General features: G+C 35.5%; 1 protein-coding gene across 1 annotated transcript in view; it reads right to left on the reverse strand.

The window, feature by feature from the left end:
- Nucleotides 1-205: 205 nt before the first annotated feature.
- LHPP (phospholysine phosphohistidine inorganic pyrophosphate phosphatase) overlaps nt 206-16,538 on the reverse strand; it is a 129,528-nt gene continuing 113,195 nt past the window's right edge. Inside the window, exon 7 of the mRNA XM_026669088.2 lies at nt 206-635. Coding sequence (XP_026524873.1) covers nt 539-635 — 97 coding nt within the window. The 3' untranslated portion in view covers nt 206-538. The remainder of the gene's footprint in view (nt 636-16,538) is intronic.

A 16,538-nucleotide genomic window follows, 5' to 3' on the forward strand; every position in this document is an offset into this window, starting at 1 on the left:
TGAGCCTTCCTTTCTTCCTACTGAATGGGTGGAGACAATAAAAAAGAAAAATTATCCAAAGACGTGATCTTACTTGTGCCCTCTGAGGCAATTCTGCACAAAACTCTTTAGAATCATGATCTACAGTGAGTGCTTTCTGTAGGATCTTTTTTTTGTTGTTGCAAGAAATAAGACAATAATAAAAAATGGCCAAGAGAAAAAGCAGTTCCCATGTTGAGTGGTGCATGGCACAGAGGTTTATTCAATGATGTGTTGCAGTACCCCCCCCCCACCAATCAGACAAACAAGATTCAAATGATTCCTAGATCAGAGTAACAGGGATGCATTGAACTTTGTTTTTATTTTTATTATGATCAATATATCACTTTAGCTGGATACAATGGCAAATTAAACTAGACAATTGAATGTTTGTGGTACTGTAAGTTGCTTCCCAATTAGTCCATAAACAATGGAGGAAGGTTTGAACATTGCTAGAAATGTGCAGCTACACCGAAGGTCTTACATTAACATCTGCCTTAAGTGGACCCCTGCAGCATTTTTATTTATGCAAATACTTGAGAATTATATCAACAGCTTCTGCCAGATTGTTCACATAAAGGTCAGCTTTGACTTCTGGATGCTGCTCATCACAAGGTCTGCAAAGGGGATAAAAGCACAAAACAGCAAGAGGATGAATTGGGGTATGCAAACAATAGCAAATTACACCATTTCACTCTCTGCAGAGTCTAATTTCCTACTGCTACTTCACACGGTGGCTTCTGTCTCTTTTAGCTGTGAGTCAATGTTTAAACAAAGGTATAATGAACATGGCCCACAGCACGTTTTGTACTTTATCTCTCCCCTACTTCCACCTCAGCATTGCGATGCATTTGTCCATGCACTTGATTATTATAAGGGATGCTTGTACAGACATGGTTTTGAGCAGGATTAGGCAATGCCAGCCCTGAATTCCTTTTTTTTTTTTTTTTGCAGTCCCTGGAACCACTTCCAAACAGACTACCACATGTTGATAGTGCAAGTCCTAAAAATCTGTAATGGGCTTTTCCTACCATTCTGAGACAGGAAACCCCAAACGTTGTTCAAAGAATTCCTGAAATTCCTATATTTTACATTTAAACTGTAACACCCACAGACTATAAAATCAGGCCATCATCCACCTTAATAGGAGATAAAAAGAGGATGCTACTCCTGTCCCACTGTGTCATCAAACTGGTCACTGTCACCTTCCTTCTCCTTACCAAAACCAAAAAACTATGGACCATTTCTACAAATGGATTGTTCTGTCCTGTACAAAGGAGACACTAATTCTATCCACTATGTTGTTTTTTTATCCAATTTTATGTTGAGTAAGTTAATTTACCTACTTAACCAAAGCAAATTTAAGGTTTTGAACACGTTGTTCAGTACCAGCAATGAAATTACAAAACCAAACACCCATCCACCTTAATACTTGGGAAATTAAAGGAGGAACCTACTTCTACCCACATTATAGTTATTGAATGGGTCATGGTAAGTATGCAGAGAAACTTGCCTAATGCTCCCCTTAGTAATTACACTAAATCACTTGTTTTTAAGCACTATAAAACAGTGTTCAATTTCACATATATTTATTTGTAACATCTTGGAACAAGGGCTAGTCCCATAGTCCCGTATAACATGATTTATTAAATACATCACATTAAACGTTCAAAATGGCTGCCATTTTGTTCTAAATACTTCCTGATACTCATGATCTATGAATACAAAGTAACATTTCCTCTAATGTGAATTCTAATATGAAGGTGTCCTTTACATCATCTATTGGCTTATGGAGTCTGACTTTTGGTACATTCTATATATTTTGGCAGATTTGACTGCAGCAACAGTCTTTTATGAGTTTCTTCTTTTTGGAATGATTCAAGGTGATTTATTCAGATAACTTGAGACCATCTTAAGAAATCATCTTGGTTCTGGTGAAGATAAAGCTACCAATGACTGTGATTTGCAGGATGAGTCTTGGTGGCGTAGTGGCTAGAGTGCAATACTGCAGGCTACTTCTGCTGACCCCCGGCTACCTGCAATTTGGCAGTTCAAATCTCACCAGGCTCAAGGTTGACTCATCCTTCCATCCTTCTGAGGTGAGTAAAATGAGGACCCACATTGTTTGGGAGCAACATGGTGACTCTGTAAACCACTTAGAGAGGGCTGTAAAGCACTGTGAAGCAGTATATAAGTCTAAGTGCCATTGCTAAGTGCTATTGCTATTTAACACATGATTGTCAGAACAAATCATTTATATGGTTTGGGGTGAGGCTTCCAGGGAGTTTTCTCTTTTGATAATGCTTTGAAGTTGTCTTTGTTTCTCAAATGAATGAAAGTCCTCATTAATACTGCTTGGATTCACTCTTCACTGGTAGTCCTCTGATCAAACTTCTCTAATTTGTCACATGGTCAGTGTATGAGATTACAACTTTCTTGTTTTTATTCAGAGAATTTCACTTTTGTGAAAACCACCACAATATAGAAGAATTAAAAACCAACCACCAGAAATCAATAACATGATGACATTTTCAAGTATAGTCATTGGCAATAAATTTTAAAAACTATAAAATTAAAATGATTAAGATATACTTAAAATAAGATTATGTTTTTGATATTCTTGTATGGACAAAGAATACAGAGACTAATGGCAGCTACACAAATAAGGGAAGAGTCTTTTTAAAAAACCTTACTTCCAAACTCTGGAGGGCAGTCCCTTTGTATCTTTGATGATTGAAAAATTATCCTGAGAAATTATTACCCGTAATAAGAGAAATACTTTACTCTGCAGATAACTGATTTAAAAGCATTTAGGGTTTTAAAACTTAAGGCTGTGAAAAAGCTTGTAAATAGTGCTAGGTTTTCAATATATAGAACTGATGCAGTTAACACTATGTCCAATTTGCCATGTCCTGTTCTTTGGGTAAACACAAATATATAGGTGTAAAAGCTGGACCCTTTCTCTCTGCAGCCACTCACTGTGCCCAAGGCCACATGAGTAATTGAATATAACAGCTTTTTTTATGGGCAGATCCACCTCTTTAATTGCTGATTGTGATATTGAAAGCCACTTGGCTCTTATTCGACACTTTTCCTATTCTTTCTAATCCTGTTTCATTCTGTTTTTAGATCTGTAATTTCTGCAAGAAGGGATTGTTTCACTTATAATATTTGTAAACTATATTTTCAGATGAGGAATGGTGTAAAATGCATCCTTTAATGCAGAAAATTAAAGCTTTTGGTGTATGCATTACATGCCCATCATTTTCTGAGTCTGTATACTGTAATTATAAACAGTGTTGTCTTTCTTTATTAAAGCAGTAACTTCAGAGTTAGGGCATTGTAGCAGATAATCATATCCTAATATCTTGTAACATCGAGCTTAGAAATTTTTATTATTGTTGATACATCAGACCATCTGGTAATCTGCTGTTTATTTTGCAATTTCCTTTGTAGAGCTCAAAAATAAAGTTCAATGTTCAAAGGAATGTGTTTTCTTTTCCTTTCACACATGAGTATTTAGTGAAATGCCAGAATCTATGAGCAAATGCTTCTTACGCTAATGAACTTTGATTTTTAATAGACAAGAAAGCTATTGCTGAGACATGGAAAGTTTTATTTCACAGCAGGAGAAATTCAAGCCTTGACGCTGATTTTGAAAATGTTTCATATTTTCCCAGTAAAATTTTCAAATTGTATTTTTTTTACAATTTGTTTTGAGCATATGTAAGGTGCACACATTTTTCAATAGGGCGGCTTAGCTGAAGAGAAAATTTAATATAAGAATTTAAAAAATAACATTTCAATTTAATATGCTGTTAAGAACATTGGCTATTAAATTGAAATGTATTATAAGAATATGGACTTTCAAGAGAGTATTAATAGGACACATGATTTATTTATTTATTTGCAGTGAATTTTTCTAGCCAAATCAATGAAATATTATTTAGCATACTGTGAGAATGGTTAGTTTGGAAATACATGAAGATTTTTGACCATTCCAAAATGAAAAGTTACATGCTGGTATACATTTGGCTAATGCGGATAAAGACAATTATTTGATTCACTGCTAGATGATTTTGGAATATTGTGACTTTTATGTGGTCCAGGCATATCTGCAGCAAGCCAAGATTTTGTCAAAATGATGACAAAGTGTGCCATGACATCACAATGCAAATTATGCCCATTACATACTGTAAAATATGAAATGTATTTGAATATAAGTAGCTTGGGTTGGTAGTTAGGCTGTTGGTTTGAGCTCCGAGCTTGGCAATTTGGTTGCAAACATTTCATCACCATTCAAGGAGACATCCTCAGTGTGCTTTGAATTGTGCTCATCTGTCAGAGCACAACAGCCAGCCAATCAAAGTAGCCAAACAACATCCACATAATTTGCATCACATAAAAAGGTAATTAAAGACCAATGCTCTGACAGACAAGCACACTTCAATGCGCACTGATGATGTCTGCTCAAATGGTGACGAAACATTTGTAACCAAATTGCCAAGCTCAGAGCTCAGACCAACAGCCCATACTGTAAAGTATCACAATGGATGGTTCTTCTTTTGCTCATCTGTCCATAATGTGAAGACAAGATGACTGTTGTTTTTAACTTCCCTAGGCAATGACATTTATCAGTTCAGTATTAATTTAAATAGAAGAACTGTACTTGTTGTTGATGACATGCAAGATTTGTGTATCTAAAATGCTGGACCACAGGTCTAAGTAGTCTTCAACTTACAGCAGCTCACTGAGCGACCATTCAAAGTTACAATGGCACTGAAAAATTGACTAAGGACCATTTTTCATGCTTACAACTGTTACAGCATGGTCACTTGATCAAAATTCAGATGCTAGGAAACTGACTCATATTTATGACAGTTGCAATGTCCTGGGCTCGTTTGATCACCTTTTGTGACCTTCTGATAAGTTTGCTTGCAGCATGACTGCTATTATAAGACAACCCAGGAGCAAAATACAGAACACAGAGACGTAGACATTTAACAGTGGTGGTTTATCTACAAGACAGTTATATACAGAAATATATGTGGTAGCAAAATACCTTTACAAGTAAGCAAACTGCTTAACTCTACACATGGAGATCTCTGCAATGAATACTGGACACAAGGAGAGAGAACATGCCCTCTAATGGCTGCCTCTTATATAAACAGCTCTTAAAGAGATAGAACCCATCTCCAATCTTAAAGGGAAATACCCATGCTATGCTGAATCACCTTCATTTCATCAGCTTAGCATTGCATCAGACTTACAGCATCTGACAGCTGTTACTGCTGCTGGTCAGCTCTTAAATCTTAATACCTCAACAAAACTCAATGGGAATGCCAGATTTACATACCAACTGTGTTACTAACCTAACAACTGCAGAGATTCACTTAAGAACTGTGGCAAGAAAGGCTTTCAAATGGAAAAAAATTCACTTAAGAAATGACTCGCTTAGCAAAAGAAATTTTGGGCTCAATGGTGGTCTTAAATCAAGGACTCCCTGTAATTCAGTTCATTTTCTGAAATATTTTTTTCTACACAAAGACCTTCCCAATATGAGTTTCACAGATGTGTTCGCTCCAACTGCTGTGCATCCTGCTCAGATTGATCAATGCCTATATTGAAATTGTGGAAACTAAAGTCTAACTATGTGGATTGGAGGAAGTTGCCCCTATCCTAAATTTAGAGGATAAATCTAGATGGAGTATACTTCTATTACACTTGTTGAAATCAATGCTATGTCCTGAAACAACCAGCACCTTGAATTGCACCCAGAAGCTAACTGGCAGGGTATTCAAAAGTTGTTAATGAAAATATTGAGACTTTTATCTTGAAGCATTCAGTCAAGTTTCTTTGCATTGAGAATATTATAGGGAAGAATGAAGGTCAGCAAATAAAAATCATCCTAAACATTTATTGCAAATTTGTCTTCCTCAACTCTTGCTTGATATTAGCAGAAACTGCTTTTGGAGGGAAATTTCAAAAGTATGCCATTGTTTTAAAAATAATATATAATTGTATTTATTATTAATGATGTTACCTAAGAAGGATTTGTATCTTAAAAGACAAAGATACTTGAAATTAATTAAATAAGACTCAATCAAAGTATAAGCACATGCTTATATACAATATTATATACAATAGTATCTCTGAAATATGTTCCATCATATATTCCATGTTGGAGTCAAGATTTAAGCATACACTCCCCACAATATCCTAATGTAAAATCAATCAGTATTTTAAGCTGGGCTGATAATTCCCAATTCTTTGTGTACATCGGATAAAAAAAAATCTAAATGAATATACACACATATAGAGACACTATATTACAGAAAGATGTATATTGCAACAATACACGCATAGTATTCACATAGTGGGCTGAGTCCCCTACAGCTTTGGTCTTTGTGAACTATGACTTACTGTGATGCGGGAACTCAGACAACGACTTTGTTCACATCTCATGCTAAGCCATAAATCTTATGGCAACCATGCCCACTCAGACTAATTGATTCCATTTCCAAATAAGTCTGAATAACAAGTGATCAGTCCTTGATTATCTTAATCTAGCCTCATGTACAAAGATAGGACTTAGAAGTTGCCTGCACAGAAGACACTGTTATACAAAACCATAGTTTGTTTTTAAAGTTTAAATAGTTTTGTTCTTTGACTTTCAGAGATATTAGCTGCAGCCACCCATCTTTTTTCCATGGCTAGGGTTGTATTATTTATTCAGGGCCAAGAATCAAGTTCTTTTAAATTGAACATTTTGTTTTTATTCTAAATTTCAATTTAATTTAAAGCACATAAATCAGGAGAGGTCCCTGCCATTTATTTCTTTTATTTGATCAAAATTAGGTGTTCTCTTTTAATTTCTAAATTCTATCTAAAGCAGAGGTGCAATGTACAATATTTAAAAAGGCAACTAAATTCAGTTAATGAAATTATTCCCTGCACATTTAATAAGGAGGGAGGGAGTAAAATAAAAATATTAGAGCCCATCATGTAAAAGCTCATCATGTTAATGTTATTTATTATGGACAGACCAGATAACAGACCATATATTATATTTTTCTTCACTGCACAGGAAGGATCCTGCCATAGCGGGAATAAGCAAACCCTGTTCTGACCCAAAACCTTGTCCAATAAAACAAACATCAACCAAAGGTAACAGAAACCTTTTAATGATTCTTACAAATCCCTGCAAACTAATTAACCGCTGCTGCAAACTAATTAACTTTGATAAGCCAAAACTGTGTGAGGCTGCCAAAAATAACAGATAAGGTTACCTAGAAATATTTTACAACACAAGAGTCTTCAAATACCAACTAAGATACTGCAATGTCCACGAGGCTGGAGTTTCAAAACGTCTTTGCTTCCTGCAAAGAACGTCCGATTCACAGCTGGCTTTTATCTTCTTGAAGGAGGGGCCATTACCATGCAGCCTTACTCCCGAGTTGCCCGTGCTACTGCACCTGCTCTTTCCTATGAGCAGCCCTGCATGCACGCACACTTGGCATAGGCTCCTTGGGAACCTCCTCATCGCTGTTGCCAGCCCCCACAATCTCTGAAGGCAGCAGTTCACTCCCTAATGGTCCTGGCCCCTATTCTGAGTCTTCGCTCTCTTCAGCCGTCTGTACCTGCTGCCGGCTAACCACAACAAACCCTGGCATTGTGAAGAATAAGGCTAGGAAGATGAGAGTGGACATAATCAGGAAAGTAAAATAATTATTTGCATAAATAAATAGGTAAATTGAATAATGTCAGGAAACACCAGTCTTGTGCTTATGTTTCCTGCTACTGTTTTTTTTTCAGAAAGTCTGCATGTTAATAAAGTAAAAGAGTTGGTCAAGGAGATTTACCTTAGAGACCCATAAGTTTATATTTTGATACAGGAACCTCATGCTTTTTCCTCCTCTCCAATTCCTCGATGCTTGAAGACTTTAGGTTGGTACAGTAAAATACTGCATGTGCAAACTGAAGATGCTGTGAAGATTTGGAAGGAAGCATTAGGGGCAGAATCAGAGAGAACTGACTTGTTCCCGTCCTTTGTTGTGGCTCACAATTGTCAGATGACTATTAATAACTTGGCTAAATAATTAACATGATGAACAGAGAAGAAAGCTAACAAAGTGAAGATAAAGATCACTTGGGAAGAATTCCTGCTCAACTTTGGTATGTAGAAAATGGAAGCATAACATGATTTTTCAAAAGCTATTCTGTTGCCCTGGAACAAAGCCAGTTTCCTGCAGCAACTACAATTTTCAGTTATTCCAAAGCAATCCCATGTGCTACAGAATAAGTACACACAACTTCGTAGTGCAAAAGCCAACTTATCAGGTTCTTCTTTTCCTACATCATCTTAGCATTGTTACTAAAGATACAGGTCCACGCATCCATATTCAGTGGGCAAATCCCATTAAATGTCATAGGATAAGAGCGTATACTGAATAGAAATGAATAAAGATAGTGGGAAGCCTGTCTGTTTTATGTTAGTATTCAGGTTTTTAATTTTTTGATGCTTTTCCTCTGTTGCCCAAGAGCAAATTTCAGTGATTTAATTAAAATAAAGTTTCAGAGCAGTGTTTCTCAGACTTGGCGTGAATTCAACTCCCAGAATTTCCTAGCCAGCATTGAGTTGGGGAATTCTGGGAGCTGAAGTCCACACATCTCAAAATTGCCAAGATTGAGAATCACTGTTGTAGAATAAACTAAAATCTAGTATTAAAATCTTGGAGTTACATTAGTGAGAGTAACTCACTGCAGATTTGCATTCATTTACATGTATTCCACAACACACTTCTAAAGACAAATATGTATAGTTAAGAAAGAGAAATGATAAACAAAACAAAACCAAAAATACCGTGGAAGGGAAAATAAGATTGAAAGAACTCACACTGTGAAAATGATCACCGGCTGTGCAACTGATTGAAAACCAAGAGTATTTTACTATCTACTTTCTCAACCACTTCTGGCCCAAACATGACTGCAGTCTGCTTTCTGTCAGGCAAGAATTATTGATGAAAATAAGATTCTAGTTCCAGAATAAACAAGTTTCACATTAAGCAGTTCTTCCAACTCTAATCTGCTTCTTATGAGCATTAGGCATCTTAATTGTATCAATGTCTGTCAAACATTACAATAGCTGCTCTTGAGGCATTTCTGCTTTCTAAACACCTCTGGCTCTCAAGATGAAATAAGAAGGCAGCAAATAGATAATGCATTAGCTAATCTACTGTCAAACATGTAATCTGGAAACCCTTGTTCACTGATTTTAATTGCATGTTGCACTAGTTGGTAAATGCTTTCAGTCTCTTCTCAGGATATCAAGGATTGGACTCAAAAGCCCTGAATAGGAAGGAGCTTTGAAGAACATGACGGTTGAGAACGCACTGCTTCTGCTGTTGGTGTTTATATTTTTATTTATTTATGGATCAAATCTGTTTTCTGCCTATATTTCCATGGTTTGTATCCCATCATCACTTTCTGGAAATGTAAGACAGAAGGATTCTAGACAGTGGTAGCATAATTTATGCAATCTGCTCAAAATCTCTCTCTCTCTCCTCCCTCCCTCCCTCTCTCCACATACATATACACAGTGTAAAAATATGTCAAGTATCAACAAAGCATAATAACAATCTGTGTTATTATCTCTTGCAAATATATTGTCCCAGACAGCTATGCTGAGACTAACATACACACCTTATATTCCTTAAAAAGCAAAATGATAACCATACTAATAATCATACTATATATAACCTGGCAAGTTTCTAGAAGAATTAACAGTGATACATTTTTGCAGGAACACCTTATCAAACAGGTTTTAGCTAAAGATAAAATAACCATATATAAATAACCACATATATGTGTTTTCTGAGGTTTTCGCGGGTATTTGTATGTGGATCTTTGGTTATTTGGGTTTTCTCCCGCGTAAAATTGGAAGTATCTTGGCAATGTTTCGATGAAATCTCATTTGTCATCTTCAGGCTTGTGTCTTAGGCTTTGTGCTTCTCCGAGAAGCACAAAGCCTAAGACACAAGCCTGAAGATGACAAATGAGATTTTGTCGAAACATTGCCAAGATACTTCCAATTTTACGCGGGAGAAAACTCGAATAACCAAAGATCCACATACATATACACACACATATATATAAATAAATAAAATAATGTTTTCATAGATTTTCACGGGTACAGATATGTAGGTCAAGGTGTGTTCGGGTCTTTTCCCATGTAAGATTAAGAGTATCTTGGTGACGTTTCGGCGAGGTCCCACTCGCCATCCTCAGGCTGGTGCTTTCAGCTTTGTGCCAGTGCAAGCAGTGTGTGATCGGAGCTGCTGTCTGTCTATAAATACTGGTGGGGGGGGCTGGTGTGCTGGGCTGGTTGGCTGCGCTGCTGCCTCTTGATTGGTTGATGGAGTTGATGTTGGTATAATGGGCTGTGTGATGGCCTTGTGAGTTTTTTTGTGGGGATATCCTGGATCTTGTGCTGTAATCTCCTGGGTCATTTGTTTTGTAGTGATCTTTTTTTCCATTAGCCTCCTGTGTTTTAACGGTTTGGGTAATGGGTTGTGCGATGGCCTTGCAAGTTCTTCTGTTGTGTTATCCTAGGTCCTGCGTTGTAATCTCCTGGGTCGTTTGTGTTTTGATCTCTTTTCCATTACTATATATATATATGTATATGTATATGTATATGTATATGTATATGTATATGTATATGTATATGTATATATGTATATGTATATGTATATGTATATGTATGTATGTATAATGTATGTATAATGTATGTGTATATGTATATAAGTGTGTGTGTGTGTGTGTGTATATATATAAATAAATAAATACCAGAGGTTATATGTTGCTTCAATCATATGAAGCAAAAGCAAATTTTCAGTTTTGCCACTTCTTTGAGGTAATATACTATCTTATACACATAATTTTCACTGAGATCAATGCTATAAAATTTACCTTTATATAAATAATTATACAGTGATAACCTATCATCATATTAAATTAAGTTTTTCTTTAGAAATACGCATTTTTTATGCATTTATAAACTACTTCAAAGAAACTCTATAGTTTATAGAAGCAACAGCTACAATGTATAAGAACAAAATACAGTGATATACAGTAAGAGCAAAACAATATATAATTACAGTTAAACAGTAATTTTAATTGTGATAATATCTGTTTAGCGGGTGCTTTTAACTATTCAGCTTCAAAGAATTTCAGTTAAATACATCCCCAAGGACAGTAAATATATATTCTCACAAAAGAGAGAATAAATCTCCTAAAACTATTCAATGCCTCTCACAGATGAAATAAAGTTTATTTTTATTATTTTGAATAAATTTCAACATCTCTAAAATAACACATGCCACTAGCATTTATCGTAAGTCCAAACAACATAACATTTTACAAAATGTAAGGGTACCTAGGAGGAAAAATCATTATTCTATAAATCCCAAGGAAGATTCACACAATCCTTTTTGCCTTATGGAACAAATTCCCCCATTCCAGGAGGTGAATTGCTGTCAGCCCTGTAATTACTCTCATTAATGCTCAGACTTACATTGTGATCACAATTAACCCGGTGAGCTATGGTTTTTTAACATGTGGCAATTTGCAAATGTCATCTAATCACATCCTCAATCAAACCAATCACCACATCCCCACGAGGGTCAAAGCCTCACAACCACACAAAACTGATCTACAGAACTATGTGTGTCTTGGTGAGATGCATACATTTAGAACATATTTATTTCTCTTTATAAATCTTCTCCCCAACCAGTGATGGGGATTTGAAAAGGAGAAGTGCAACAGATATTGCCCCAGCTTTCCATTCCATAAAACTGTTAATTATATGGATGGAATTTTTAAACGATATTCATTTTCTTTGTGAATATGAATCAATAGTCCTCTCTATATGGTTTAAAAGGTTTTTTTTTAATCACTGGCCTTTCCCTTTCCCAGAGCAATTTGTACTGCTCAAGACATTGCCACAGAAACATCTGTTAATCATTTCAGCCTAGTAACTCTCTAGGACTTTGAATAGAGGTCTTTCTCACTGCTAATTAAATATGACAGGGATTAAATCTGGATCAAATGTATGCAAAGCATGTGTTCCAACACCAACCTTTTAGACTTTATTTTAATTGAAATGTTCCCCCTGCAAAGTTATTAGTTTCATCACATTTCTCCTTCCTTTTAAAACAGCAATTATGGTAAGAATATGCATGATAGTAAAAGGAAGATAACCTTCCTTCATGCTATTTCCTATTTCAACTAGTTATAGATTCATTCATCGATTTTCACTCAATTACTCATTTTCCTGATCGCAAGTTCAATGCTAAGTTTCCACATTCTGTCACAAGAAGTTGCATTTTGTGCACATTCCTCCTAAAACAGTTCATTTAATGCACAGTTCTTATCATGTCCGTAATACTTGTTTCTGCATTGCCTCCGGTATGCAGATTTGGTGCAAAATCAAAAAATGGAAGACAGAAAAGTGTTGTCACATTTCCCAGCTTTGTAAATGCATCTGATTGATGCGCATTTGATGCGTGCTTTGTATAAATAATATATAAAGGCACATTTTTTGTTATTACATAATTAAAAGGGAACAAGGAACCCTTTCACATCATGCCGTAAATGGAGCGCTGAACATGGCCTACCAATACGTTCACATTATATATTGCTTAAGGCCTGGTAACCTTTGACTGCGGGAAAAGCTTGGTCTGCTTATCTGTGCTGGGAGACACTCTTGCCAGCTGCTGTGGGCAATGCTCAGAATGGGTACGTCAATATCAGAGAACTCCTTGGCTGGAAAGAATGAAAATGCTACAATACCCTCTAGTGGTTTTCTTTAATCCTGGGGATATCTGAAACTTGCTACTTCGCTTTTCAGTAACAAACTCCACCCTTTTGGTGGTAATAGTTATCTACTCTTTTCTTTCTTTTGGTTCACCTGCTAACTCAGTTTTTAAAACTTTTCTGGGTTAATAAGTCACTTATTTGGGGAATATATTGATGCTAAATTATCATATGGAAAGGAATGATAGGACAGTAGGCTTAGAGGTGTAATGGAAATGTGTGTGTGTGTGTATACAATTTCCATTACACCTCTAAGCCTACAGTGTATGTATGTATGAACATATGTGTGTGTGTGTGTGTGTGTGTATACATCATATATACAAACATACATATATGTATGTACACACACACACACACACACACATATATATATATATATATATATATATATATATATATATATACACACACACACACACACACACACACACACACACACACACACAATTATACAACCCCTCTAATATATACTACTTGTAGTAATATATCTAATAATATACATACATACACTAAGCAAAACTGTTTTTTGGGTGTAGCACAGCTGCCTTCAATAAAATGGGGCCTCTTTTTCCTCCCCTCAAATAGTAACCATTCCCATTTTATCCCCTTGCACCAATTTATTGAGACAATTGTGAAAAGAGCTTTCAGTTCAATGATTAAAATCTGGGTTAATATCCCTGTAATTTGATTTTATTAATTCTGAGCTACATTGTTGATTCCTCCCCGAAGTGGCCTGTTCTGTATCATGGTAATTAGATAGTATCATGAAAAGTAATCTTTCATGGAAAAAACAGGCTTCCAAATATAAAAGAGGAACCAGAAATTAAGCTACATAATTGTACATGGAGTATTTATTAATTCACTGTATTTGAGATGTTAACTTTTTTGTCTCTCTCAAGACTGGAATCCAGTATTTTGACTTCTAACAATGTTGAGCAATGCTGTTACAAGTCTGTATATTAAATATGCTAATAATCATTTAGGAAGGCAATCCTTACACACCAGGCAACCCTATTAACTCAAAGCACAATCCTACCAAAATATCATTTAATCTGTCTCAAGTAAAAATTTGGTTATTTATTTATATTCTACCTTTATTATTTTTACAAATAACTCAAGGCAGGAAACATACCTAATACGCCTTCCACCTCTTATTTTCCTTGCAAAAACAGCCCTGTGAGGTGGGTTGGGCTGAGAGAGTAACTGGCCCAAAGTCACCCATCCAATTTTTGTGCCTAAGTCAGGACTAGAAATCACGGTCTCCTAGTTTCTAGTCTAGTGTCTTAACCACTAGGCCAAACAAATTCAATTTGGCTTTTAGTTAGGGATGCTAACCCTCTCCATTTATAATCTAAAAAGGCAGTTTATCTGAAGCAATATTAATGAACACCTATTAGAGAGTAGTCTCAGAAAATAACATCTTTTAAAAAGGTAAGTTTTCTTTAGAAACACATGGGTTGGTAATAACACTTCTACAAACAAAGCATTACTTCCTATATAATAATTTGCTGGTAACACACTACAGGAACTTTCATGGTCATTGAGGACGGTAGGTTCAATCTGCCCACCAAGACTGAAAACAAACATTGATGTCTCCCTCCACTGATGCGAAAGGGTCAACCTAGCAAACAGGAAAGGTAAAACCTGCAAATGTCTTTTATGCACGGATAATAGGGATAGAATATATACTGTGTATCCATTCCTTTGTAGGAAAACCATACAAACCCAGGCATTTATTTAGTATAGTTAATTACACCACAACTTCAAAGAAACAGAAACAATTGGCTTATCATGCGATCTACCTCTTGTTATTACTTTTATGACCTTTCAGTAAAATATAAGATGTAAAAATGAAATCTGATTCTATTCCTGTGGTTGAGAGATGACACAGCTCTGGCAAGTTAATTATAGAGCTTCACTGACACAGAAAATCCTTCTTGCTCAAGAGTGAGAAGGATAACCCAGTAAAGCATTTTTCCACATTTATCTGACTCCCTGTTTGATGTTTCCACTGTTTTTCTAAATTACAAAGGTTAAATTTAACATACTCAAGCATGTGTTGAACACCTGCTTCAGGAAACCCAATTCTACATACTTCTAATGTTTCAATATTGCTTGGTCAGCAATGATAAGAAGAAAAATATAATATTGGAATACAATTTTGGGAGTTGAAGTCCACACATCTCAAAATTGTCAAGGCTGAGAAGCACTCATCAACAGTATTCAACTTGTATGTCTGTTTTCATGCTTTGATTTTTTTAAAAAAATTGTGGTTAGATGAGCAGCCATGTAAATTGATTGACCGATTAACTGACTGATTGAATGAAAGAATAAAAACTTGCTCAACATTTGGAATTGGAACTAGCCTAACAAATGTAATCCTGAGTAGACAAAAGTACTCCTGATTACTTAGACAACAGTCAGTTTTGGATATGGTAGGTTACTACATAAACAATAGACAGGTTTTGTGTACATCAATGTCCACCACAGGTATGCCTGTTACATAAAGGAGGTTTTATTTGCAGTTGCCGTTGCTTTAAGAAGCTCATTGTTGCTTCATTGAAACACTAAGCAACCTACAACATTGGTATATTTTTATTGAAGGATAATGGAGATCAATCTAATCTATAAACCAAAATGCTGGCCATTGCCCTCAAAGTTCATTATACAAGAATTCCAATATTTTCTAAGTTTCAAGATGCAAATGGCAAGATCTCAAAGGTGAGGACATTGATATTTTCTAAGATATGACAACTTTGAAAGATTTTGTACACTAGAAGGATTGCCTTTATGCAAGACTCCCCAATGGTATTCAGTACCTCAAAAAGTTGCCCATTTCACGTAAAACAGTTCAGTTTTGCTTATTTTCATATGCCATTGCATTTGATTTTTAATTTAACTTTTGCTTTTTTTGTTTTACTATTCTTTTGCTGATTTTGTCCATATTTAACTGATGCTTGTTTTTGCCATTGCTCAACTCCTTGAGTTCTTCCTTAATTTTGAATAGGAAGGATGTAATCATCATAAATATCCTGGCCACAATGCTTCTAAAGACGATGTCTCTATTATAAAACCCTGAAGGAAGAGCTTTAAGATAAGTTGCATGTACAACAATTTGACACATAGTTCAAATATCTGGGATACGTCTCCTGTAATGGGACTGGCCTGAATAAAATTAAGAAATATGCATTGTCTTTCTATTATCTTGGGTGAGGGTCAAAAGAGGCCAATATAATTACCTGTTTACATATAGCATATCCAGCATGAAAAGAGTCATTACGAAAGTGATTAAGCAGACAATCTTATAGTTTCACAATCAGTTTTAATGCTTATTTTCACATATTAAAGGTCTTCAAAATAATTTCAGTTTCATGCTCATATATATGTCTATACTTTAAACAAAAGTCTTCTTTCCACCTTGGATGTCTCCATGGATATGTCTACTTCTGTTATGGTTAGAAGATTGGGTGAAACAAGAATATAGAAAAGCAACAGTTTTGGTGAGGAAATAGTTATACGGTAAGGAACCTTCTCTATTTCTAGGGTGCTAATACTTGAAGTTTGCATCTAGTAAACTGAAGTGCTTAACTGAGTCAAAAAATCCTCTCAGTTGTGGATAAATTCTCTCTATATATAAATAGTGAACA

This window comes from Notechis scutatus, chromosome 4, assembly GCF_049901735.1.
Source record: "Notechis scutatus isolate UNSWTSFEM ecotype Mainland chromosome 4, rNotScu1.2, whole genome shotgun sequence".
Lineage (NCBI taxonomy): Eukaryota > Metazoa > Chordata > Lepidosauria > Squamata > Elapidae > Notechis > Notechis scutatus.